At 40.8% G+C, this 27,097-nt stretch overlaps 2 protein-coding genes across 3 annotated transcripts; one reads left to right on the plus strand and one right to left on the minus strand.

Annotated features, from left to right (window-relative positions):
- Positions 1 to 809: 809 nt before the first annotated feature.
- LRR1 (leucine rich repeat protein 1) lies at positions 810 to 12,225 on the minus strand. Of its 2 annotated transcripts, XM_075531532.1 has the most exons (4): positions 11,963 to 12,225; positions 9,748 to 9,846; positions 7,410 to 8,131; positions 810 to 2,898 (listed from the first exon to the last, which is right to left on the minus strand). In XM_075531532.1, exons 1-4 carry the CDS (start codon positions 12,173 to 12,175, stop codon positions 2,658 to 2,660), a joined length of 1,275 nt encoding a protein of 424 aa, XP_075387647.1. In that variant the 5' UTR covers positions 12,176 to 12,225; the 3' UTR covers positions 810 to 2,657. The 2 variants fall into 2 exon arrangements, with proteins under 2 accessions (XP_075387647.1, XP_075387648.1); XM_075531533.1 differs by lacking the exon at positions 7,410 to 8,131.
- Positions 12,226 to 22,403: 10,178 nt separating this feature from the next.
- RPS29 (ribosomal protein S29) lies at positions 22,404 to 24,182 on the plus strand. Its single transcript, XM_075530709.1, has 3 exons — positions 22,404 to 22,564; positions 22,778 to 22,877; positions 24,068 to 24,182. The coding sequence occupies exons 1-3, from the start codon at positions 22,503 to 22,505 to the stop codon at positions 24,074 to 24,076; spliced, it is 171 nt and encodes a 56-aa protein (XP_075386824.1). The 5' UTR covers positions 22,404 to 22,502; the 3' UTR covers positions 24,077 to 24,182.
- The last annotated feature ends 2,915 nt before the right edge of the window (positions 24,183 to 27,097 follow it).

A 27,097-nucleotide genomic window follows, 5' to 3' on the forward strand; every position in this document is an offset into this window, starting at 1 on the left:
AAATCCCATCTGTAGCCAATAGGCCACCCCCTCACAGAAGGGTCACAAGGAAGGGACGAGTCAACCAGAGGGCAGCATAACACCAATGAAACAATATTCTTCTGGTTCTTTGAGGCTTCCTCACCCCCTACTATCACGATCCCAGTCCTATCTTTCAGTTCTGGCTGGACCAGAGCATGTCACTGGTACACATAAGAGCTCATGACACATACGGAATCCAGGTCAGATAAAGCCCTCAGGAAAAGAAATGGGAGTAGCAATACCAGGAGGGTAGGGGGAGAAAGGGGAACCAATCACAATGAGGGGGACAAACAACAGAAACATGGGTGAAGGGAGACAATGGGAGGTGTAAGATATAATTTATCAAGGGATCATGAGAGTGGGGGTAGATGGAGGGGAAAAAAAGGAGCTGATTATCACATATTTAGAAAATGGCAACATATACACAACTATCCTTGATACAATTGATGTGTGGATTGTTGTAAGAGCTGTTGAAAGGCTCAAACATACCCAGGCTGATTCAGAATAATCAAATAGAATAATTATAATCATAGCAGTAATTCCAATAGAATGATCTTAAATAAAAGAGCCTTTTCAGTAAAGCAATTTAATAATACTTATGGATAATTTGGAAATATTTTTGAGTTCAGGAAATCCTAGGATACCTCCAAAATTCTTGGTCTTTATAGAAGGAAGTAATTGAGCCTGGGCTTGATATCTTTGATCCGGGTTTATGGTACCTCTTTCTCTATGGTGACTTCTAATGATTATATAAGATACTGTATATAAAGCATTTGGATAAAGGCAACTTTTTATTTAACATACATTATATGTACACATTTTTAAGTGAAAACCATCTTAAGGATACAGGATTTTAGAAGAAAAATTTCACCACTAACACACTAGCAAAACAAATTTCAATTCACCTGAATATCCCTGTGGACCAGGGATTGGCAAACTGGCTCTCCAGCCATACGTGGCTCTTTTGGTTAAATACATGTGGCTCAAATAAAATTGAAAATAAAACTATCACAGTTTCATTCGAAGTAATTTCAGATAATGGTGATTTATTTGTAAAAGTATATTTATGGCTCTCAAATCATTTTTAAATTGTGAGGTATGGTATTGGCTCCTCCGTCTCAAGCTTTGCCAATCCCTGCTCTAAAACAGTGTGTCGGATCTCAGAGGATGACTCTGAAACAAAACAAGTCATAGCTATCATACATATCATACAAATGAAGTTTTAATAACAATAACATTAGACAGTTACTCAGAAGTATTTGAGCATTTGAGGGGAAGGGGGCAAAATGCCTCAAATAAGACTTTTAGAGAAACAAAGAAGAGTTACCCAAATTTTAAGAAATAGTTCTACAGTCTCCCAACCTCCAAACCCAAAATAACGATACAATGCTAATATTGGAGATTTTCTCCAGTAACTTCGTCCTTTTGTTGCCAGAAACCAGTTGAGGCCATGGCAGCAGTGTAGTGAAGAGGCTAATTCAAACTCAAGACAATCGTAGTGAACAGAAGGGAACAGCTGTATAGATTTGTTAAGGTTCTTTCTGCTGTAGTTCAAGTCTTCTTAATCCTTTATAGCTGGTTTTTAAATACAAACATACTTAGTGAGAAAAATAAACACTAGAAGGATCTTTAAAACTCCTCAAATAATACAATAGTCGTTAGTAAAAGGCAATTTTCTGCCATCCAATCTCAAAGCCATGTTCCAACTTTAAAACAGAAAACTTAGAAATGACAACAAAGATGTGATGATCAACATGAGGCTTATAAAAGCTTAAGTCTGTCCACATCTACTCCTACTTTATGTTTGGGGACTATAAGTTCCGTAATAATAGGTCTGAAATCATGGAAAAGTGGTATAGTTATAAAGTTGTATCTTATATGAAATATTTTCACTATCATGCAGAATGTCCTCCAAAGTACATTATCTGCATTTGAAAACTCACTTTCTTTGAAGCTTAAGGAGAAAACTGATGATAAAAATGACCAGAGCTTTTTAATTATTTTTTTGGGTGAAGAACTAGAGTTTATTTTAGGCTTTTGGTTTGTATTAAATTTTTGTACCTCTGCGTGTGTACATGTGTGCCCACGCACCAATGTTTGCATGTCGTGCAATTTGTCACTCTGAACTGTCTCTACTGTGACGCAGACATTCGCAGTTGACAGATGGCCTTCTGTCGGGACCCAGGCTGGATGTGACTGCCACGTGGACAGAGCTGTCCGGCTGAGCTCGGCTGGCAGCTTGTGTCTGTAAACCACAGGGAGTGGCGTGGTGAGACTCCACAGCCTCTCTGTACCTTGACCTGGCTGAAGATTCTAGCTCAGAAACTTCTACAAGAGTCCCCACAAGCTGGGATGGGTTGGGCGGTGTTGGCCAGATCAGTGCCTTTTTAACATTGAAGGAAAACCCCACAATGCACCTGGAAACTGCAGGCTGAAATTCACACATGTGCAATAAACTAATAAAAAGTTAACTTAGCATGACTTTCACTGTAATTAAACTTTTTTAATCAAAGGATTTAAAATGTTAAATAACACACATTCCTCCCCTCCCCTCTGTCCAATTATAACACTGGTAAATTGGAAATTAGTCCCAAACTGATTTGTAACTACAAGATTTCTTTTTTTGGCAATCCCTATTACTTTAACATATCAGAGGAGTTTACATAACAGGCTAGAGAACAAAAGTATGAGATAATAGATGCTTCAGTACCACCCATATTATCTACTAGGACCACAGTGTGAGCAACCGAATGTAGATTCATGGTAGTAGTTGCTTGAATATAAGAGTTTAGACAGAATCTTCCACAGACACAGACTTTTGCAGTATCCAAATCGTGGCAAAGATGGAAAGGAATGCTCTGAGGTCCATATGGAATTCTATTGGGGGAGAAAAAATTTTGTAATGTTATTAAATTTAGAACTTATTAGAACAAGTATTCAGTATTTATTTATAACCTAGGAACAATGAAATTAAGTTAGTTACCATTTTGACTAATAACGTCCTGCCATCAAGTTGATTCCAACTCATAGGGACCCTTAAGAAGATCCTAAAGGGTTAGAATTACCCTCTGAGGGTTTCTGAGACTGTCACTCCTTACAGGAGTAGAAAGCCTCTTCTTGGTCCCAATGAGCAGAACAGCTAGTGGTTTGAGGATAGCTACTGACCTTGAGGGTAGTAACTCATTGTGTAACCACACCACCACCAGAGTTCAATCTTGATTAGTAAGAATAAGAAAAATACACTAAAAAGTAGCATACTACTTCTCATATTGTGGATCTTCAAATACTGTGGATCTAAGGTCTGTATCACTCCTTAACGTATCTTTCAGCATAGCTAATGAATGCAATGGAAAAGTAATTTGTTCTTTAATCTTCCATGAGCACTGTAACAATTTAAATGGCACATAATTCTAAAAATATGAAGGCAAGGGATTGGTAATGGGAGAATTACTAAATTGTAGCTGTGAAGAAACTTATTTAGGTAATTCCATATAATCTAGGCATCAATGGTTTCAGGAGAACGTTTTTGTACTGTGTGAAAATAAATTAGAAGCATATGGTTTTTGAGCTACTAGTTTTACTTTACTGCATGAGCAAGTAAGTTGAACTTTTTCTTGTTTAAATCATTGTGCCTTCCTGCCTAAAGCCTTTCAGTGATTGGTGAAATACAGTAAAAATCAACTCAACCTTTTGCTACCTTCTATGAGACACTAAGATACCAGCTCTTCGGACTTCCTGCCCAGTATTCACTGCTGCCTCTGCAAACACAGCCAGACCCTAGACATTGTCTGTCTCCCATACAGTTTTGTTCTGCTGTTTCCGTAGTCTCTAGCTTAGGTATTTTTCAAATACAAATGTAGCTTCATTAAACTAGTTTAAAACTGTCAGAAAATTCGGAAGATACCTATTAAACCACTAGCACTACCAGATTGTTTTTCTGCCAAATTCGGCTCTTTGACAATTATTCACACCACATTTTGCTCATCTGTTTTATTTCTTTCCAACTCCACATTTTTGTTAGCTTTCAGTTGGTTTTTATCTGACCATTTAGCCAATTTGTCCTGGTCTTTTCAAATCCTTAAAAGATGTTATTTCAATAAATAAAATAGATATGATTATATTTTTAAAGTATTGAGTGCTAAATATAACCATAGTGTCTATGATGTAGTCTTAATGCTATAAACGGATATTTAGATACCCAAATTTGGGGAACCACTAAATCTTAATTGTTGTGTTTGGGCCACAAATAAAGCTGGGGAAAAGGAAAGCAGTTGGCCTAAATAAACGATGAAGAAAAATAAAAAAGGATGCTATTTCAGGGGAAGGGTGGGAGTGGGAGGGGATAAAAGGGAGCTGGTATCAAAGAGTTCAAGAAGAAAGAAAATATTTTGAAACCGATCATGGTTGCAATTGTACAATACAGCTTGGTGATGGTTATATCTGTTAGAGCTCCCATGAAATGGTTTAAAAAGATGGCAATGAATAGAGAAAAAAAAAAGGGGGGGGAATGTGATTTCTCATTTGAATAGCTTTCAAATTTGAATAAGCATATATTTCTTTCATATGTAAGACCCAGAAAAGCATAAAGCCAGAGTCTCTAGAACAGTAGTTCTCAACCTTCCTAATACCGTGACCCTTTAATACATACCCCCCAACAATAGAATTATTTTCGTTGCTACTTCCTGTCATTTTGCTAGTTCTGAATCGGGCGACCCCTGTGAAAGGGCCGTTCAATCCCCAAAGGGGTTGAGAACCACTGCTCTAGAACAATAAATTGCCAAGACACCAGTTAGAGTTCCTACAAATAAGTGGTGTCACCTGAATTATCAGTATCATTTCTAGAGATTTTATAGCTACAGTTATACCCATCCTGGGGATTCTATATTAGTCTGTGGGATATAAGCTTCTATAAATTTTTTTTGCATCTATAAATTTTATTTAGTTTTCCACAGCTAATGAGAACAGCATTCACTTGATTTTTAAATGCCAGCAAATTAACTTATACATCTAATATTTATTGAGACCTTTTATAAGCCAAGCACTGTCTAGGAACTTACATGTATTGCCAACTAAGAGTTAAGAAGTGCCTGTTAATTAAGAATCAATGCCTTACATCTGCTGTTCTAACTAGCTGCATCAATATTACCTGTGTTTTCTGTGACTGTCCTCTACTCCGAACTTACCAGCAGAAAGTCAAAGGGTGGGGGTGGTGGCACTAATTTGTTTTAACAAGCATTGTGTTTGTTTTTTCAAAAATAATTAGTTTTGTTAATAACATACAAAGCAAAACATGCACAAATTCAAACGTGTGCAAGTCCATTGACCGCACCCTTCTGAGTCCTGCGCCCGTTCTCATGCCCCTTTTCTGGGATGACTCTTCATTAACACAAATTCATTGCCCTCTTCAGTTCCTACCTTTCGGGTTCTGTTGTCAACCTGATGCCATATAAAAAAATCTTTAAAATGCATCATGTTCAAGGCAGGTATTCTTTACTACTTAAACTACACTGATTGATTTTAACATGTCAAGGGATATTTTTTGTTTAAAGCTTAAGAATTATTCGGGGGCAATGGTTTGAGGAGTTCATCCACCCTCTATGGCCCCAAAAAGGGCCAATGTAAATCTGAAATTCTGTTCTGTATTTTGTCCCATTGCCTCAGGATTCTTTCACAGAATCTGATCAAAATGTTGGGTAATGGTAGTCTGGCACTCAAGGTTGAGAATCACTGACTTAAAACAGTGAGTCCTTAATGATTCCTGACTCTGGTAGCATGGTGGCTGCTCTTCAAGTTGCTAACCACTGGCCAGCCACAGTTTGCTCTCATCAGCCATCCCAGGGGAAAAAGATAAGGCTGTTTGCTCCCACAAAGACTTCAAGTCTGGGATATTGAAAGGGGCATTCTCCTATGTCCTCTACGGCCATTAGGAACCGGAATCCCACTCAATGGCAGTGAATCTGGAGTGTTTGGGGTTTAGTATGTGTGGTCAGTGAGCTTAGTAGCCTTAGCCTCAAATGGAAGCTTGTTAGAAAGGCGGACTTCCTACCCAGGTGATCGTAAAGTTTGAGAAGCAGGGTGTAAAAAACTGTGACTCCCAATCCTGGTTAGCTGTATAGTAGAATCTCTTGGGATGTTAGAAGTAAATCCCAGTCATACCCCCCAGATATTATGATGTAGTTTGGAATAGAAACTGATCATCACAATTTTCAAAAGGAACTTAGCTAATTCTAAATGCTAAGTTTGGTAATTAGTCACTATTTCAGAATAAGAGTGGTTAACCTTAGGACTGTTAGTAGAAAGAAGCGAATTGGGCTTCAGTGGATGCATAAGCACCAAGTCTAAAGCAAAATTTAGTGTGTATTCATGTGCACATTTTTCTGTGACCAAAACTTTTGTCAGTTTTTTTAAAAAGCTCCTTCCCACTAAAAAAAAGCTGACTCTCTCCTTTGAAATATGATCTTCCTAACAATCTGATTCACATACCAGCTTTCACTCCTGTATGAAAGGCGGATGAACAAAATGAGTTAATAGGTCCAATAAACTCAGGAAATCAAATGCAATTACTGTTCGGCAACTAAGGGAACAGCTACCAAGTCCTACTTCATGCCAAACGCTTTGGTGTCCATTAGTTCACGGGTGCGCATAAAAACTCTGGAAAGTGGTCGTGTTCCTAGTTCACAGATGAGAAAACTGAACCAGAGAGGTTAAATAACTTAGTAGTCATGTAACACAGTAAGGGTTCATGAAGCCAAGTCTGACTCCAAAGCGCACATTCGTTTTACTATGCCTATACTTCTATCTTTGGGGTACAGCAGAATCACCTGGAGCACTTAACAAAAACAGCCAGATCCCAGATCAAGTGTTCCGTAGGTCAAGCAGCCCAAGAATTGGCATCTCTAACAAGTTCTTAAATGTTGCTAATTTTCCTAGTTCACGGGATAGACTTAGAGAAACAAATCACTAGGGCCATTCAGTTCATTCAAGTATTTATGGGTCACCGAACCGTGCTATGGACAGGGATGGCACATTTGGGGCCTAGGGAAACAGGAGTGGACAACATACAGTTCATGCCTTAAGGATACTACATTCTAGCAGAGGGAAACCAGTAACAAACATTTTCAATAATGTACTGCCAAGAAATAAGTCCTATGACAAAAAAATAAGACCGTGTAAGGGGTAGGGAATGAAACTTTATAGAGGCCAGATAAAGGCTTTCTGGGGTGATACTTGGGCAGAGAAAAGAGTAAGCTATTAGAATTTCTGAACGGGAAGCAGTCTACAAAGAAGAGGTAAAGAAAAGCAAGGGGTCAGAAGGTGTACACCATTGTTAAGCAACGTTAAGGACTTATCACCAAAGGCACTATACTTTACGACTATTAACAGCTTACCTATTTTGTAATACCGTTCGTGCAGAAGCTTCCAGTAAAGTTAGTGGTACTTGCAGCTTTATGATTGGTAGGAGTTCTGGTTTTTCAAATGTATTTCCAAAAAGATCCAAGTACTCAAGGGATAAATTTTTAAATTCACTAGGCAAAAATGGAAGCTTATTTCGAGCTGCTGACAAAGAACGCAGGTTTTTCAGCTGTCCTATCTTGAAAGGCAGTCTGATCAGTTCATTGTCATCCAGTTTTAAGTCAGTAATTCCTCGGAGTTGGCAAAATTGCACAGGGAGTGCCTTAATTTTGTTCTTGCTGAGATCCAAACTACAAAGAGACTGCTGGAGTGAAGACTGACACAAGGAGACCCTAAAGGACTCCAAATGATTGTCACTAAGGTTAAGTTCTTGAAGGTGGATGAGGTCTCCAATTGTATCTGGAAGCATTTTTATATGGTTGTGGCTCAAGTCTAATGTCCTAAGGTTTTTTAAGCAAAGCATACGCATATCAACTCGGGCAAGTCCACAATAAGACGTTTGAAGATGTTCCAGAGAATATGGGAAGTTCGTGCTTAAAGGATAATCCTTTTTAGAAGTGATGAGCATCTTTGTTTTAAATTTTTCAAATTCTGAAGTCTTGACCGGTGCGAGGGTTGAAAGAGGCGTCTCAATATCACAGCCCCTATGAGCCAGTCTTACAGCCGAAAGGAAACCCTTTAAACTGTTGGAATTAGCCTGATAAAAATAAAATGGGCAATTGTATATTTCATTTCAGATCATCTGTGCATGCTCTTCTTCCAATAAAAATTCTGCAGTTACATACTACTGCAAAGTGATATAAGCATATGTTACTGACATTTGATACTAAAATTTTTTTAGTATTTTAAGTTCACTAGATTTCAATATAATTTAATGTTTGCAAAACACTTATTTTTGCAAAACACTGGGGTTAAGAACAACGCAAAGCTGAAAGGCGAGATAGGAAAACATTTTTCAAATGGCTTTTATACTTTTAAAAAAGATTATAATAAATGCATGCAATAAATACATATAGTAAAACAAAAATTAGCAACAGCGAAAGAAGCATTTTACTTCATTTATTTAACACCAAACTTAGGAACTGTAGCCTGAGGTTTGCTTGCAAAATAACCCTATGCCACCCGCCTTATCACATACCAGCGTCTTAGAAGACCCTAAGTCTCCATATAAGGCACAGAAGCAAACTTAGCAGTTTCCCGGCTTGTCCTGGGTATCTTCTGGAAGACATATTAACTACATTTTCTCTGGAAAGATGGTTCTTGTGCCATCAGCTCTTAAGGGTTCCCTACACACTTGGCTATGTGGGATACCCCTAAGCTCTAACAGACTTCTTTAGAGAAAATACAGTAAAACAGCTGAACCATGAACATTTTTACCATTCGGCTTACTGGGACATTTCTTATATAACTATCTCTATGGACACCATCAAATTGAAAAATGAGAAAACTGGACATTGTCTTTAAAAAAGACTTACTTAAAAACAACAATTATATGCCATTATAAATGAAGCTGTGTGATATTATGCAACTACATAAAACGTAGTATTTAACATAATACACCATTTGAGACAGTGGATTTGATGTAAGAGTCACTCGGTTGTTCAGGATGACAATCTGTGTTGCATGGTTTGTCTTTACATTTGATGTTTACTTTCTAAGAACTTTTTGACTACTTACATTTATACTGAAGCAATGCTTTCATGAATGAAACCAATTTAATGGAATTAATACTCAATTTACGTCCACATCAAATTGACACAAATCCATAGAGATAGGTATACCACACAAAGAATTTCTAGTTTAGACAGCTTAGATGAAAAAAGAATTTGGGTGGAGGGCAGGTGGGGTGGAAAGGGGGAACCAATTACAAGGATCTATATATAAACTCCTCCCTGGGGGGATGGACAACAGAAAAGTGGGTGAAGGGAGATGTCAGACAGGGTAAGACATGACAAAATAATTTATAAATGAACAAGGGTTCATGAGGGGAGGGCAGGGAGGGAGGGGGGAAATAAGGAGCTGATGTCAGGGGCCTGGGTGGAGTGCAAATGTTTTGAGAATGATGAGGGCAATGAATGTACAGATATGCTTGATACAATGGATGTATATATGAATTGTGACAAGTTGTATGAGCTCCCAATAAAATGAAAGAAAAAAAAACACAAGAATTTGGATATATATTTGTGTCGTTAAATGGATGAAAAGTCAGCATAAATGGCATGAGGTAAATATAAATGCTTTCTGTAATTTTCATTGAGGAAATAAAAATGTGTCCAAATGACACATCACATAAACCTAGTGTAAATACCATACCTTACTTATGCAGATATCCACAAGAGGCTCCTTTAACCGAACTGTGGCTTTCCCCTCATCCACAAATTTGGTGAAGAATTGTTCAATGTTCTCCTTTAGCTGATTAAAACAAATGGCGAAAAAAGAAAAAATGTAGTGCTATTCAATAGTACCAGAAAGTGCTTGGCACTTGCCTACCCTTTGATTTGGCTTTTGTTAGTCTGTTTGTTTAGCAGTTGAGTGGTTACACCCTGCATCTAGCTTGTGTGGTGAATGTTTTTGTTCTCGTGATTCACCACTGTTTCCCCAGAGCTAGAACTGCTGTCTAAAAATATTTTAATGACTGATGTTGGACACAGTGGCTGCAACAGGCACAAACCTAACCGTGAGGATGGTAAAGAACCCGGCAAGTGTTTCGTCGTTGTCCATAGGGTAGCTATGAGCCAGAACCGGCTCGATGGCACCTCAACAGTAAAACTTACAGCAAGAGAATATCACCTAGTCTAGGGGCACACAGGTGATAAATGAAGAATTAGGAGTTAGGCAAGAGGGACACTGAAAGTTCAGTATGAAAGAAGGGTCCTAATGAAAACAAAAGCAGAGGAGCCTTGAGACCCCCAAATGATGAAAGAATTTGTAAACTGTCACATTAAAAAAAATTTTATCCTAAGAACAATGAAATCCATTGGAAATTTTAAGGTGGATAACAAACAATCCCCGTAGCGTCTTCGAAAAGAATGAACTTTGGAGGAGCCAAAAATGGGATGAGGAAAAGACACTGGTGACTGGAAGATCCCTTAAGAAACCCCAATCGGGCAAGGAATGATGGTGGCTAGACTACAGCTGGGACCAGAGGTGGACTGCCCAATAAGCAAGGGTTTACATACTAATCTGTAGTAAATAGTTTCACATGGGAAACCCTTGGAAAAGTGTTCACTACCAAGTAAACTCAGCTTACCTTGCTTATTAGGTAAGCTGACACTGGGACAAATGGAAAGCTAGAGATTTAAGCCATTGAAGAGGTAAAGCTACAAGATTCACTTATATAGATGTGGGAGACAAGGACTTTCCGGTTTCTGGATGGAGCCAACCTGGTTTCAGAGTTGCAGACTGCTGCAGAAAAGCTGTTTTAGGAGAAGCAATTAAAAGTACTGGTTAGATAATGATTTTGAAATGCTGCAACACACCCAGGTGAAGTTTTTCAGGAAGCAGCAGCTAAAAGTTCAGAACTTATGGAAGAGAAGTTGCCGATTTGGGAGTCATAGATGAATGGAAACTAGAATAAGTTTAAGAGTCCCAAAGCACTCTTACACACTTTCAGCACTAGCATCTACAAGGTCCAACTGCAATACCACTTGAATTCATCCAACAAATGGTTACAAAGACCCAACTGTAGATGCCAGTTTGTTCTGTCGCTTAAAAGCTTTCAATCTACAATATGTTGGATGCTCTATAAAGTCCTTTTATCTCAAAACATTATATAAGTACATTTCATGAGAGGAAAAATCTTTATACATTGATTCTAAATGAGAGGCTAATATTGTCTTTCCCCAATGAATGTTCCGTGAGACATGTAACACTATTAATTGTATAAAACCAAGTCAACAGTCAGATGCAGAGCGAAGAATGAATTTTCCTGTTTTATTTTCGTATATACAAAGGCATTCGAATTATTTTCACAAATAACATAGTGCCTGACGTTACTGCTGTTGTTGTTAGGTGTCACTGGGCCGGTACAACAGAATGAAACTGCCCGGCGGCCGGCGACATCCTCACAGTTGTTTCTCTGCTGCAACCCACTGTGTCAAGCCACCTCGTGGGGGGCCTTCCTCTTTCGGGTCCCCTCTCCCAAGCATGACGTCCTTCTTCAGGAACTCGTTTTTCCGGACAACACGTCCAAAGGGAATGATATTTGGAGATTTTTTTAAGCTTTAAAAAATTCGACTTCAACTTTCAACTGCCAGTCGAATCGATTTACTACTATGCAGATACGAAAAACCCTGACTGTAAAAAATAATAGTAATAAAAAAGGGTGGTGGTGGTGGTGGAAAAATGGAAATAAAAAACACAAAAGGCGCTCTCAAGTTTGCAAAGCCCCGAACCTCAGCCTGCGGTGGTGATGGGGCTCAAGGGCCCGACGCTCACCAGAGCGGGCGCTGGCGTGGGAAGCGCCGAGAGGCCGAAGCTCGGGGGACGGGGTCCACCTCCCGGGACAGGGCCTGTCCGCCCCACGCACCTCGTAGCGGGTCCCGCGCTTGTCCTTCAGGGTGGAGACGAGCAGGCAGGCGGCGTGCGAACCGCCCACCTCGTCCCGGAACCGGGAGCGCGGCAGACCTTCGGGCTCTTGCTGGCAGAGATTCAGCACGGCCCGAACGCCTTTGCCCCGGTTCCGCAGTCCCAAGGCGGGCAGATGCCGGCTGACCACCTCTACCTCACAGTGCAACTTCATCGCGCCGGAACGGCGACCTGCGAGCCCGCCGCCTCGGCTTTGAAACTTCCCCTTTCCCGCCGCGCCGCGCCGCCGCCGGGGTCCTCGAGCGCCGTGGCTGTCCGCGGATGCGCCTGACTGGCAGGTGCGCCGCTGCTCGGCGTCCTCAGGACGGTGGCCCTTCGAGACCCGCCAGGGCGACCCCGCTCCCACGACAACTTGTCCTTGTGTGCCTGCGAGTCAGCAGTACGCAGATATCGTCTTCCTCAGGATCAGCTCGCGCGCCCCGAAGCCGGCATTCGGCAGAGGCGCAACGTCCTTGGCCGGGTGCGCAGCTAGCCCCAGGGGTTGTTATTGTTTGGGTCGGAGGGCTCGCGGTTGACACGTGACGGGTCGTGGAAACAACGTGTTGGACCTTTAATTTTTCTTTTTTTGGACCTTTAATTTTCCAAAAAGCCAGGATATAGGGAAATCTCATTATTTACATAGCTTCGATCATTACCAAGGAAAGGCGCGGCATTTCGCATCGGTGGCGAGCTTTTTTGATGCGTGCAACGCCCCTCATCTCCAAGCGAAACGTGTTATATTTCCTTTGGCAACTCCTCTTGAGAAAATTCTTTGCAAGCGCTGTGGAGTAGCTGGATGACTGGTTTAAAGACACGTAGGACTAAGACTATCCCGATTCCGGACTCCATATTCCATTTATTCAGGAAACCTTGGTGGTGTGTGTGGTGGGCTGCTGACACTAACTACAAGGTCCGCAGTTTGAAACCATCAGTAGCTCTGGGAGAAAAATGAGGCTTTCTATTCCCATAAAGAATTACAGTCTTGGAAACCCACGAGGCTATAGGCCTCTGAGTCCGAATCGACTCCATGGCAGAGAGTTTTGAGACTCCATTTATTGAACAAGGAAAAGCCAGAAACAGATGCAAATTTTGAAGAGGTGCTCTCTCTTCAGGTCGTCATCTTGATCCCTAACTTTTGCACTCTAAGGTCCCTGACTTTACACATACTCCCTTGTGTGCAAGTACAGCATGAACTCATTACTCCAAACTTGGCAATAGTGAATTGCGTTGCTGAGTTGGGTTGGTACGTTGGTGAAAACTGTGAACTCAAAGAAATCAATGCTCACAAAGAAAATGGGAAGGAGCAGGGAACCATTTTGATTTTTGTTGCAAAAGGTCACCATCCATCCATTGTGTCAAACACATATGTACATTTATTGCCATAATCATTTTCAAAATATTTTCTTTATACTTGAGCCCTTGGTATCAGCTCCTCATTTTCCCTTCCTTCCCCTCCTTCCTTCCCTCATGAGCCCCTAATAATTTATAAATTATTGTTTTTTCACATTTCACACTGACTGATGTGTCTCCCTTCACCCATTTTTCTATTGTCTATCTCCCTGGAAAGGTGTTATATGTAGATCATTGTGATCGGTTCCCCCTCCCCCCCACCTTCCCTTTCCCCTACTGGTACCCTTCTCTCAATATTGGTCTTGAGAGTGTTTTCTGTCCTGGATTCCCCATGTTTCCAGCTCTTATCTGTACCCCCATGTATATGCTCTGGTTTATTGTAAGGTAGAATTGAGGTCACGATAATGGGGAGGAGGAAGCATTAACAAACTAGAGGAAAGTTGTATGTTTCAACGGTGCTATATAGCACCATGAGTGGCTGGCCTTCTCCCTGAGACCCTTCTGTAAGTGATGTCCAGTTGTCTACAGATGGGCTTTGGGTCACTACTCCGCACTCCCCCTCAATCACAATGATATGATTTTTTGTTCTTTGATGCCTGATACCTGATCCTATTGACACCTCATGAGCACACAGGCTGGTGTGCTTTCCATGTGGGCTTTGTTGCTTCTCAGCTAGATGGCCGCTTGTTTATCTTCAAACCTTTAAGACCCCAGAAGCTATATCTTTTAATAGCTGGGCACCATCAGCTTTCTTCACCACATTAGTTTATGTACCCATTTTATCTTTAGTGATCGTGTTGAGTAGATGAGCATCATGGAATGCCAGGTTATTAGACCAAAGTGTTCTTGCATTGAGAGAGTATGAGAGGCCCAATGCCCATCTGCTACCTTAACACTAAACCTATAAATATGTACATAGACCTATTTCTCTATCATTATATGTAAATATATTTACATATGTACATGCCTGTATTTAGACCTCTATAAATATCCTTTGCCTTCTGGTTCTTTCCTCTATTTCCTTTTACTTTCCTCTTGTCCCACTATCATGTTCAGCCTTCATTTGGGTTTAAGTAATTCCTCTTGGTTACGTTGCCCTTGATAAAGACCTACCAGGCCTCTTACACCCTACTCACCACTGATTTTGGACCACTTGTTGTACCCTTGTCCCTGGGTTTGTTAACATCCACCTCCTTTTCCCTGTCTCCCCTCTCCATGTCCACCCCCCATCAGTTTCATTGTTTTTTCCTCCAGATTATTTATCCTGCCTGTCTTATCTAGATAGACATGCAGAGATAATAATAAGCACAAAAATAAGACAGAGCAAAACAAAGCAACAGCAAAAAACGGAAGACAAAAAAAGAGAAGAGCCTATAAGTAGTTCAAGGTCAGTTTGTTGACTGTTAGGACTGTTTTCCAGTCCAGTCTGATGGGGTGCCACGCCCTGGCCCCACAGTCTATTTTTGATATTCCCTGGGGACTTCATTGCTTTACTCCCCTTGCTGTTCCGGTACACACCCTTAGTGTTTCGCCCAGGTGTGGTGGGGTCAGATTGGTCACAATTCCCTGTAGCACTATGGGTCAGTGAGGAACATTGTGTGTTGTGGTGGGGCCAGCCTTATGGTCCTCTCCGTGTGTTGGCTGCTCTGAGCAGACATTTCATCCTCGGGGCTTGGTCGGTGCTTTGAGTGCTTCTGTTCTATCTCCTAGTTCCATAGAACCTGGGGTCTTAAGAACTTAGAAGTGGTCTTCCAAAGCACGATTGGTGTATCTTGGGCAGGAAGAGGAGGAGGATATGGAATGTGTGGATCATTGTTTCTTTGAATAACTGGTCCTTTGCCATGAGACAGACTAACTGGATGCACCTGTTCACCATTACCTAACATTTTATCAAAGATTCCACAGAAGAATCCAGATGTGCAGGAGATTTTCAAATTCACATGGGCTCTTGGCTTTCTGGAACCATGAACGGTGACTGAAACGATTGTGTTAATGTTTAAATCTTAAACCAAAATTCTCCCTTGAAGTCATCTTAAAACTGAATAGTCTAACTAGTGAGAAAAAAAAAAAGTTTGCCCTGGGCATTGTGCTCTCCCCCCTGCCCCACCTCTCTCTCGTAATAGTCTGCCTTCCCTTCAACCCAAAGTAACACTTGTCTGTCCTCTCATAACCAGCAAACAACGCTTCTTTTCATGTGAAAACCTTCTCGTTGCTTTTTAGAATAGTGGGCTCCTACATAATTTGCCCTTTTGTGATTAACTAATTTCTCCCAGCATAATGCTCTCCAGGTTCATCTATGCTATGAAGTGTTTTACAGACGCACTGTTATACTTTAACAGCGCATAGCATTCCATTGTGTATATGTACCAGAGCTTATCCATGCTTCCACTGCCGGACACTTAAGTTGTTTCCATCTCTTTATTGCTGTAAATAGTGCTGAGATGAACATACAGTTGCATATATCCATTTCTGTAGTGGCTCTTTGTTCTCTAGGGTATATACCAAATAAAGAGATTGCTGGATGATTGTATTAGGCCGGGTTGACCGGAGAAACAAATCCAGTGACGTTCATCTATGTGTAAGAAAGAACTTTATAACAAGAAGCTTTATACACTCGAGAATAAGCTGGGTTTTAGGGGGCACATCTTTTTATCCTGAAAAAGTTCTCCCAGTTTTTGTGGTAAAAGTAGGTGCCTCAGCTTATACCCAAGTATATACGGAACATCAGGAAAACATCCCAACCCAGTTCAACTCAAGTCTATAAGTCTGATACTAGTCCAAACGTCCCTCTTCAGACTCACACAGTCACAGCAATGATGCTGAATGCAGGAATATCACAGGCTGGTGGGAGCAAAAGGCTTGTGGATCTTCTAGCAGTCAACTCATCTGCTGGCTCTGGCCATCAGGGGCAGCCATTAAGAAGGTGAAGGCAAAGAGAGAGGGGGAGTTTCCTGGGACCCTCCTTATGTCACCATCAGTCTGCGACCTGATTGACAGACTAGGCTTCACCCCTACACTTTTATTAGTATATTTTTATATATAAAATAAGAAAGAAGAAAATGTTCTAAAAACTGGTGATGATTGTACCACGCTACTTAATATGATTGAGCTATTGAATTGTATGATTTGTGAAGTATATGCTAATAAAACAAAAAAATAAGGACTGCCATGAATTATAAAAAAACATATATTTTATTATATATTCAAGTTGATGTGAAATTATGTAACTACTACAGTGATATATTTCTATTCACTAGGGGCGTACATGTGACAAGAAGGTACCTATGTAAGTAGATGGGTGGGTTCTAGAGTTAGGACCGCCTAACCTTGGTTGTCACTGAGCTGGCTTGAATTTATGTGCCCCTGAGCTCTTCTCGAGGGGAACAATCTATGAACTTATCAGAAGGCAGCGGGCTGTACTTCGGGTGGGATGGACAATAGGGTCCGATCTCTCTCCATGGCAGACAACCTGCAGGCAAGTAGCCATGAAGCAGCTAACCTCCAAGCAGCACATTGAAATTGGGATTATTATGGGGACATTGTGGGGATTAACTTTTACTGAGGTCAGGAGAATGGGACTGGGATGCATCTCCACCCCGGGAATGTGAAGGCCTCCCTCCATGAGAATCCTGGTCTCCCTGGCTTCTTAAATAGGAGTGTAGTCCTGAATACACTCTTTTCCCGGTTCTCAGTTTCCCACACATTGTAACAGACACAAAAGACATTTTTACCATCTTTATAGTAAAATAGATTTTAAGAATGGTAGAGAAGAGGTATGAATGATTCTATCCCTGAGGATTTTGAAACTGAAGGAAACTCAAGCTCCTCGAGAAATACAGATTTTTAAAAATCATTTTATTGGGGGCTCATACAACTCTTATCACAATCCATACATCCATCCATTGTATAAAGCACATTTGTACATTCGTTACCCTCATCATTCTCAAAACACCCGCTCTCCACTTAAGTCCCTGGCATCAGCTCCTCATTTTCCCCCTCTCCCCCCGTTCCCCCTCCCTCATGAACCCTTGATAATTTATAAATCATTATTTTGTCATATCTTACACTGTTCAATGTCTCCCGTCTGCCAGGGAGGAGGTTATATATAGATCCCTGTAATCGGTTCCCCCTACCCCACCCTCCCTCTACCCTCCTGGTATTGACACTCTCACCACTGGTCCTGAAGGGATCATCTGACCTGGATTCCCTGTGTTTCCAGTTGCTATCTGTGCCAATGTACATCCTCTGGTCTAGCCAGATTTGTAAGGAAGAATTGTGATCATAATAGTGGGGGAGGAAGCATTTAGGAACTAGAGGAAAGTTGTATGTTTCATCGTTGCTATCCTGCACCCTGACTGGCTCATCTCCTCCATGCGACCCTTGAGATACAGATCTTGAAAAGACTAAATTCTGGGTATGTAAGAATATGATCACAAATTATTGTAAGAACATGTTGAGGAAGAAAATGGAACTCTTAACTCGTAGATCATTCTAATGTGCTTAAGCTACCAAAAAAAAAAAAAAAGAAAGAAAGAAAGAAAAGCTCTACACTCTGCTCTATTAGAATGTTATAATCTCATAAGTTTTATTTTTTCACAAAGGGAATATTAGTACAGGTTATCTCGGCAAGGAGAGTAAGACATATATTTATTTCTTGCTTGTAGTTCCAAACATTGAAAAACAAAGAAAGAAAAATGGCATTAAAACTAGTAAATATATTTTTTAAACTCGGGGAACCTATTTCAAGGATCTGCATGTGACCTCCTCCCTGGGGCACATACAACAGAAAAGTGGGGGAAGGGAGATGAGGGACAGAGAGATATGACAAAACAATAATTTATAAATTATCAGGGGTTCATGAGGGAGGGGGAAGTGGGGAGGGAGGGGAAAAAATGAGGACCTGATGCTAGGGGCTTGGGTGGAGAGCAAAAGTTTTGAGAATGATGAGGGAAAGGAATGTACAAATGTGCTTTACACAATTGATGTATGTATAGATTATGATAGGAAGTGTATGAGCCCTAATAAAATGATTTAAAAAAAAAGAAGATACAGGGTGACAACAAGAGTGCCAAATGATAGGCCAATGGTGAGAATAGCGATGCCAGGAGGGGAATTCAGGAAGGTCAGGGGAGGAAGGGGAAACCGATCACAATGGGCAACATACAGCTCCCTCCCAGGGGGACGGACAACAGAAAAGTGAATGAAGGGAGACATTGGTCAGTGTAAGACACGAAAAAAATAATTATTATTTATAAATTATCAAGGGTTCATGCGGGAGGGAGGGTGGGGAAATGAGGAGCTGATACCAAGGGGTCAATTAGAAAGAAAATGTTTTGAGAATGATGATGGCAATAAATGTACAAATGTGCTTGACACAATGAATATATGCATGCATGGATTGTGATAAGAGCTGTACAAGCCCCCAAGAAAATGATTACAAAAAAACTCACTACCATCAGGTTGATGCTGACTTACGGCGACCCTATAGGACAAGGTAGAACTGCCCCTGTGGGTTTCTGAGACTGTAACTTTTTTTTAATGTATCTTCCTGTTTTAATTTTTTTGTCATTGCTTTTAAAAAAAACATTTTATTAGGGACTCATATAACTCTTATCACAATCCATACATATACATACATCAATTGTATAAAGCACGTCTGTACATTCTTTGCTCTAAACATTTTCAAAGCGAGACTAACTCTTTATGGGAATAGAAAGCCTCTTCTTTCTCCCAATATTAAATTAGTGGGGGGATGTGTTCCAAAAGGAGAAACATTTAAAACTCACATACAAAAGAATGCTTGGAACTTGTAAGAAGAGTACAGGATTAAGCTAAAAGGTCTTTATAATCCTTGAATTTAAATGGATTTTAAAGCCATGTTCTCAGCTTTCTTACTGAATAAGAAATGGATAATCCCATTGGTTGAGGTAGATGGTGCCACATTAACTGAAAACTGGATGAAATATGACTTAACTGATGTTTTGCAATAGTTCTATCAAGGTAAAAAATCTTTAGGCTAGAATGAACAATAAAAACTACTGGAAGTGAAAATAGTTTAGAGAAAAATGCCGTGATGTAACTAGTTCCTTCTTGTTTTTCTTTCTTTCTTTTTTTTTTTTTTAAGTAGTTCACTTTTCTAGGCCAAAGGGATTATATAACAGGGCAGTAAAAGTATTTGTGGAATTGATCTGAGAACAATTCTGTTATTTTAGAAATATGGAGACCAAAGGGCCTGAGAAGGCAGAAGGCAATGTTAGACCAGCATTTCAGGGGCAGAGAGGGAATTTTGGAAACTGCACGTTTGTGCTATCAGTTTCAGGAAAGCTGTAGAAATTTGATATCGAGCCCTTTACAATCAGGTTTTAAAATAAAATACCCTTTGTTATTTATCACTAGGTTGTTAGTGTGCCATCCACATTAATTACACAGGGTTGATCACCTCCCACAACCCCGTCTTTTGACTCAAAATCTTCATTTCTCTAGGTTTTCCCTTTAAGCACTGCCTGTAGAAATCCAGCGGTTCAAGGTTTGCCTCAAAAGCCTTTCAAATGTTCCGCACGTTTGAAATTTTTTCTCTCTTTCTTGTCCCTCTTATGTACTTCATGAACACATCTGTGCTAGTTTGAGTAGACCAGAGAAACAAAATCATAAACACGTATATGTGTGTAAGAGAGAGCTTTTTTTTAGAAAACAGCCCAATGCAATCCAGATCAGGTCCATAGTCCTATATTAGCCCATATGTTTGAAACCAATCTATAGTCCTCTTCAGACTCAGAAACACAAGCCATGATGCCGGATGCGGGAAGATGACAGGCCAGTGGGTGCAGTCTTGTGGATCCAGTGGCAGTGTAAGCATCTCACCGCTGGCACGGGTCTCCACGTGGCTCATCCAGCTCCCACAGCAAGGTCTGTATCAGCGCAGTGCCACGTGTCTCGTCAGTAGAGCGTCTCTTAGGGAGTGAGCGTGTGTCATGCCTCCAAAGAGTTATTTATCCCCTTAGCGCCTCCACATGAGGTCATCAAACTACCACTAGACTGACAGGCTAAACTCCACCCCTTCATTCTTAATCCTCAAATTGATAGCAGGTTACGTAACTACCACAACACCCATCATTTAATACACAGTATTTGCTGTCTAGGTTGTATGTGAGCACATGGTGGCACAACAGGTTAGCTGCTACTAAAAGGCTGCTAGTTGGAACCTCAGGCTCCAGGCCAGCAGCCCTGCCATGGGGAAGATGTGGACGCTGTCCTTCTACAAAGATTTACAGCCTTGCTTGGAAACCCTGTTTTGTCACTGTGAGTCCAACTCCATGGCAATGGGTTTGGCATTTTTTTTTTAGTAGTTGTAGTATGTCATTAAGTCAAAAAGTTAAGATAGAAAGGAATAGTTCTGAGATAATCTTGTTTTCCTCATTATATTAAAAAATTTAAAGCAGGGATCGGGTTCTTCAGTGCTTTTAAATCTATAGCTAACCTCCCAATATCATTTAACAGAATGCCTAATTTAGGCATGAAGATTGAAACAGTATTCTCACAAGCAGTGTTATATTTCAATGAAAATGTGGAGGGTGAGTGGGTTGGAAAGGGGGAATTGATTACAAGGATCCACATGTGACCTCTTCCCTGGGAGAGGGACAGCAGAGAAGGGGGGAAGGGAGACTCCGGATAGGGCAATATATGACAAAATAACGATGTATAAATTACCAAGGGCACATGAGGGAGGGGAAAAAAAAAAGAGGACCTGATGCAAGGGGCTTAAGTGGAGAGCAAATGCCTTGAGAATGATTGGGGCAGGGAATGTATGGATGTGCTTTATACAATTGATGTATGTATATGTATGGATGGTGATAAGAGTTGTATGAGTCCCTAATAAAATGTAAAAAAAGAAAAGAGGAGAAAAAAATGATTAGTGCAAAGACTGTACAGATGTGCTTTATACAAGTGATGTATGTATATGTATGAACTGTGATAAGAATTGTATGAGCCCCTAATAAATTGTTAAAATTAAAAAAAAAGAAAATGTCTAAGTTTATGTGTAAAATTTTGTTGGCTGATTGCAGTCACATTTTATAGCTAAAACTATGTGGATATTCTGTGTTTAATCCAGAACCAGTTAAATATCTAGAGAAATTATAAACGACCACGTAGAATTGAAAGTCAGCAGAGATTATCAGATAGCACTTGGTTTTCATTAGTTGTTTTGTCAGTAACGTCTACCACACATTTACTTCTTACTCACTTTAGTTAACTAAAATTTAAATATTCAAGCATGCAGAGTCAAAGAACTTCACATGCTTTTTTTTTGAGGGGGGTGAATTTTGTGTATTAGGTAGAAAGTGTTAATTTCCAACCATCACGCATCGTTTTCGGGACTGCGTCAATTATGAAGCAAAGCTTTAACTTGTATTCTGTTTAATGAAATATACACTCCTGTTCATTCTGATTACTACAGGTGAATTTATATTATTTTTCTAGGTTTACCCCAGTAGGTGTCAGTACTGAGTTTCAACATAATTCTTTTTTCCAAATGTAAAATTTCAATTAAAAATAGTATTTAAAGGTTCAACAAAACTGTAATGTAAAATAGATGAAGATGGAAACTGGACGTATGATTGATTTTATCAAAAGAGACGGGGTCTCGCTATGTTGCCCAGGCTGGAGTACAGTGACTATTCACAGGCGCGATCCCACTACTGATCAGCACGGGAGTTTTGACCTGCTCCGTTTCCGACCTGGGCCGGTTCACCCCTCCTTAGGCAACCTGGTGGCCCCCCGCTCCCGGGAGGTCACCATATTGATGCCGAACTTAGTGCGGACACCCGATCGGCATAGCGCACTGCAGCCCAGAACTCCTGGACTCAAGCGATCCTCCAGCCTCAGCCTCCCGAGTAGCTGGGACTACAGGCGCGCGCCACCACGCCCGGCGGTTGCTGATAGCGCGAGAGGAACCTTAGAGGCTGAGTGGGGTGACGTCACCGTCCGGGCTGGCTGAGAGCGAGCGTAGGCTCCAATCAGAGCGAAGAAGCGCTACGACACTGCGCAAGTGCGTATGTCAGCAGTGCATCCTGGGTAAGCCGACTCCCGCGACTAGAAGAGCGCATGCGCGCGCTGCTTCGTTCCTTTTGCCTTGGAGAGAGCCTGGAAACAAGATGGGTCACCAGCAGCTCTACTGGAGTCACCCGCGAAAATTCGGCCAGGGTTCCCGTTCTTGGTGAGGAGCTAGTGTAGACTGGGGGAAGCGTTGCTTTGGGCGCTAGGCTGCGGCAAGTGTCCGCCAGCGGCGCCCGTGGGTGGCACCTGGGGCAGGGCCGCGCCGGGGCTGGGCTCGCCGCCATTTCAGGCCTGTGGTGGGCCTGGGAAGGCGCGGTGTGGGTGCGGGGTCCTGTGATCGCTGGGGCTCGAATAACGCGCCTTTTTCTCGCAGCCGCGTGTGCTCAAACCGGCACGGTCTGATCCGGAAGTACGGCCTCAATATGTGCCGTCAGTGTTTCCGTCAGTACGCGAAGGACATCGGCTTCATCAAGGTACCCGTCGGCGGACGCCATGCGCCCAAGCTTCCGGGAACGTAGAAAGGGTGCCTCCCTGGGGGCCGCTCTGACCGAGCCCCCGTAGCTTGTAACTAGCAAGGCTGTGTCTTAGAAGCGGGCACTTCACTCGTCCTTTCCCAGCCAACTTCATGGACTGGAAAGTGGTGTTAGTGACGGCCTAAAAAGTTGCTAGCCTCCTCGTACATAAGCCGTCAGGCGAACATTCTAAAACGCTGGGTAAAATGAACTTTTCAGAAGCCACTAAGTTTAATTCATCGATACTGCCCAGCCAGGTAGCTGTTAACTTACGACTCGAAAGGTCGAATTTTGAAATGAACTTGAGGTTTGGTGTTAGGTAGACCTTGGTAGGTTTCAGGTGGCGAGTGATAAAGGCCACTTTGAGCCCAGGTTTTAAAGGGGGAAACAATTCTAGTGATTCCTTGAGATAAAGCCGCCAGCCATGTGGTTCATCCGTAATCTTTCTGAAACAATTATTATTGGCATAATACACACCATACAATTCAGTAGTTGAGTCGTATAGCAAAAAGTTGGGCAATCACTGCCAGTCGACTTTAAGGCATTTTCTTGTATTCAATTATCTCCCCATTTCCACACTCTAGTTCCATGCCATACCCCAAGACGCCTTCATTCCAGCTACTACCTTTATAGATTTACTGTAATGTACTTATTTAGAATGTTGGGCAACCTTTTTAGAAATGGATGACACTTGGTTACACTGTCAGCTCCATACTTAATTTGGTAGGATTTCACAGCCTGGTTCTCTTAGCACGGAGTCCCTAGTTTCCTCATAGGTTAAATGTGTTTGTGAGCCTTTTAGGGTGGTAACTGGCACATAGTGGGATTTAACTAGAGTCGAGAGTCAAACTGCTTTTGTTTTATGTAGATTTTATATTGGGAATATTTCTTAGTATTCCATAAAATATTTATAGTGGGCATAGTTCTCCTTTTTGTTTAAAGGGAGAAAGGAATATTGAAGGTCCTGGCCCTAATCTAAAATAAAAAGTAAATGCAGAACAGCTTATGTTTAGTGAGTACTTGAACTACTTAGATCTTGTTATGTAGTTTGGGTGGATCAATTTCTAGGTTTAGGTTTTGGGGGCCCTAATCTTGAGAATAAAGTTGAGGTTTTAAAAGTTAAAATAATTCTTCTTTTATTTTTTCCCTAGCTGGACTAAGTTGTCTTTGGATGGACAATCCAACACCGCCATCCAAAAGAAGAAACAATGCCAACTATTTGTACATAAAATAAAAAAAATTCAAGTCTGAATGTTGTGCATAGAATCATTGACTGAAAATGTCAATCATTTGCTTCATTTCATTCACTGCAATACCTAAAAGGTAACTTCTGTTACCCCACTTATATTTAATTGTTCCCATTCTTTCATAACTCTAGAACTTTGCCCTTTGGTGAGTGTGTGAGGGTATTCTGACATGTGCGTATCTGAGTTAACTGGATCTTAGCACCGGTTTTATTGTCTGGATGGAGACTGACCGAGTCAAGAGGGTGAATTCAATTTCAGACTAAATCTTCGTGATTTTAGTTGCACATTTTTCTTCTCCATGACCACCTTTGGGGTCCCTTTCAGAACAGTTGGCAGTGATAGCTGGGTCCCATCAAGTTTCTGCTGGTAATGTACTTAAGTTTTCCCCAGGTGCCTTTAAAAGTATTCATATTGAGTTTTTTAATCATTTTATTGGGGGCTTAATACAACTCTTAGCACAATCTGCATGGTGGTTGGTGGTTTTATGCATTGAGCTGCCAATCATAAAGTCGGTTCAAATCCACCAGTGACTGTGTCCGTTAAAGAAGTTATGGGTTTGGAAACCCAAAGCGGCAGTTCTCTGTACTCTAGGGTTATAAGTTACAATGATTAGCTAGTAGTGGGTCTTTTGATGTTAAAGGCTTTGTACAATATACACAAACTACAAGTCAGATACTGAAAAGCCAAAACAGCTTGAGAAGAGTGGAAAATAAATTTGAGAATGCACATATGTGGAATGTGTGAGGGCAACTTAGAGTGTTGAAAATGTAAGACTACAATTTTCATAAATATTTTGAAGATATAAATTTTTCAACATTTCAGAATACATTTTTAATAAATAGAAGTCAACGGATAATTCATGTTAAATGTTAGAGGTGAAGTAGACTCCAATCTATAATTCTAACAGGTCGAGAAGAGACAACTTATAACAACACTAGAAGTCTGGGTTTCAGAGTATTTTGAGTATTGTACCAAATTACCAGTCATTTGACTCAGCAATCCTATAGGACAGTGGAGTTTCTGGGAGTTTCAGACAGGCTGTAAATCTATGGGAGCAGAAAGTCATCTTTTATCTTGCAGAATGGCTGGTGAGCTTGAATAGCTAACCTTGCAGTTAGCAGTCAACCCACTATGCCATCAGGGCTCTGTTGTACAGTAACATTTCTGCCCTGTTAAGTAAAAAAAATTGAGGCTGCCTGCTATTCAGTTCCTAATAAAGGTGAAGTGATACTTGGTGGAAATTCAAAGTTCATGTAATTTGTACTGTTCAAATATATCTTTGGATCAAAGAAAACCATGTGAAATGTAATTTGACCTAAATATTTAGTACAATACAACCTATTTTAAAGGCAGCATGTACTTTTATCTCAGGGTAGCTAATTTTACATTAAACTATCTTGATCTTGTGTGGGCAAGCAGAGTGAAAAGATGGTGTCTAGTACATGTTCTGCGTCTCAAAAACGAGCTGATAGGGGAAATTGGTGCCATTTTTGGAATCAGCAGGTTAATATATCCAGAATCAAGTCTAACATTTGAAGCACCAAAATGTGTGTGGCCAGCGAAATAAATTTCACCCATCCCGTGGGAAGAAATGTCTAGAAAAGAGCCTAGGTAAGAAAGTGGAACGATTTTACAAGAAGAAATTGAAGACGGGAAAGTTTTCTGGTAATGTGATGATGTTGATGTAGACAGATGAACGAGAAGCTGTCAACTAAGCAAATGTAAAAGTTTGGGAGATACAGGAAGATGAGAAGTATGCAAGAGTAGAAGATTATATGTATGTGTACATATGTATTTTGAATATACTTTTGATGTGGACACGAGCAGACTGCTTTATTGTTAGGTTAAAGGACTATGGACTGCATGTCCTCAAAGATCAGTTATTTTTTTGAGAGTAAGAAGTACATCTCCCACCACTATGCCCCCAGCCCCTCAAATTTACTACAACATTCAGCAAGACGTATTAGAGAGCTTGTCTATAGCCATTCGCGGACTGCTGTGACAAGGAAGCACATTTTGTGTGGAATAAACCTGTGTGTGTATGAACTGGAACCTTGTAGCAATACTTTTTGACCCACTCTTGTAAAAATCAGGTTTCAGAATGGAATCTAGTTTTAAATGATGTGAGTGTGCGTGCTAGTACTCTCATGTACACTGTACAACCCAATAATTATGCTGATCATGTAAACACCACTATAGAGCGGCTCAGCCTCCATCATCAAATATCCAGCAGTACAGCAGACACTAGATAAATCAATATGCCTCTACCCAGGGAACCAAAGATAGGTGGGTTACTAAAACCTCTAACAGTTGCTTATAAGCAATAATGTCTCATAATATTAATGGTAAAGGAGCTCCTTAAATTTCCAACACAAATCAAGAAAAGCACAAGACAAGAAATGGAACTTGTTAACAATCTAGTTAGAATTTCATAGACTGGGTCTGGCTTTCCTTGTGTTCCCTTTTCTCATACCCTTGAGTCCCATTTCCTGATGGCACTCGTGTTCTTCCTTTGATGGTGATCCTATTTTCACTCATGAAGGCTGGGTGCGGACATGCAGCACAGACAATGCGTTTGGACAACCACTGGGATTCCTCTTTGGGACTGCAGCACAAGCTAGAGGACCACTCCACCAGCGCTGGCTCATTTGAGAGTTGACCCAGCTTGTGAAGGATACAGAAGCCAAACTTTACATTGTACAATTGTGTCTTAGGCCTGTCACGCCAAATATAATCATTTCTGAAAATGTGAACAGTCCTTTGCCCGGGGTTGTTTCTTTGCTGGAGTTCAGTCAGGACTGATGGGGAGAAGGCATTTTTCATGCCACTGCCTGAAACCACAACATCCTCCTCCTAAGGCTATACTTTGGGATGTTTTTTTTTATTTTTTCCTTTTTAAAAAAATTTTTTTTAATTAAAAAATTTTTTTTAAAT

This window comes from Tenrec ecaudatus, chromosome 14 (assembly GCF_050624435.1).
Source record: "Tenrec ecaudatus isolate mTenEca1 chromosome 14, mTenEca1.hap1, whole genome shotgun sequence".
Taxonomy (NCBI): Eukaryota; Metazoa; Chordata; class Mammalia; order Afrosoricida; family Tenrecidae; genus Tenrec; species Tenrec ecaudatus.

What these genes read in the sequence shown, in the direction of transcription:
- LRR1 (XM_075531532.1), bottom strand. Translation starts at nt 12,175, where the DNA reads ATGAAGTTGCACTGTGAGGTAGAGGTGGTCAGCCGGCATCTGCCCGCC. An exon ending in TGGATATCTGCATAAGTAAG is followed by an intron (nt 8,132 to 9,747) that starts GTATGGTATTTA and finishes TATTTTTATCAG; the next exon opens with GCTAATTCCAACAGTTTAAA. An exon ending in CGAACGGTATTACAAAATAG is followed by an intron (nt 2,899 to 7,409) that starts GTAAGCTGTTAA and finishes CTCCCCCAATAG; the next exon opens with AATTCCATATGGACCTCAGA.
- RPS29 (XM_075530709.1), top strand. Translation starts at nt 22,503, where the DNA reads ATGGGTCACCAGCAGCTCTACTGGAGTCACCCGCGAAAATTCGGCCAG. An exon ending in GGCCAGGGTTCCCGTTCTTG is followed by an intron (nt 22,565 to 22,777) that starts GTGAGGAGCTAG and finishes TTTTTCTCGCAG; the next exon opens with CCGCGTGTGCTCAAACCGGC.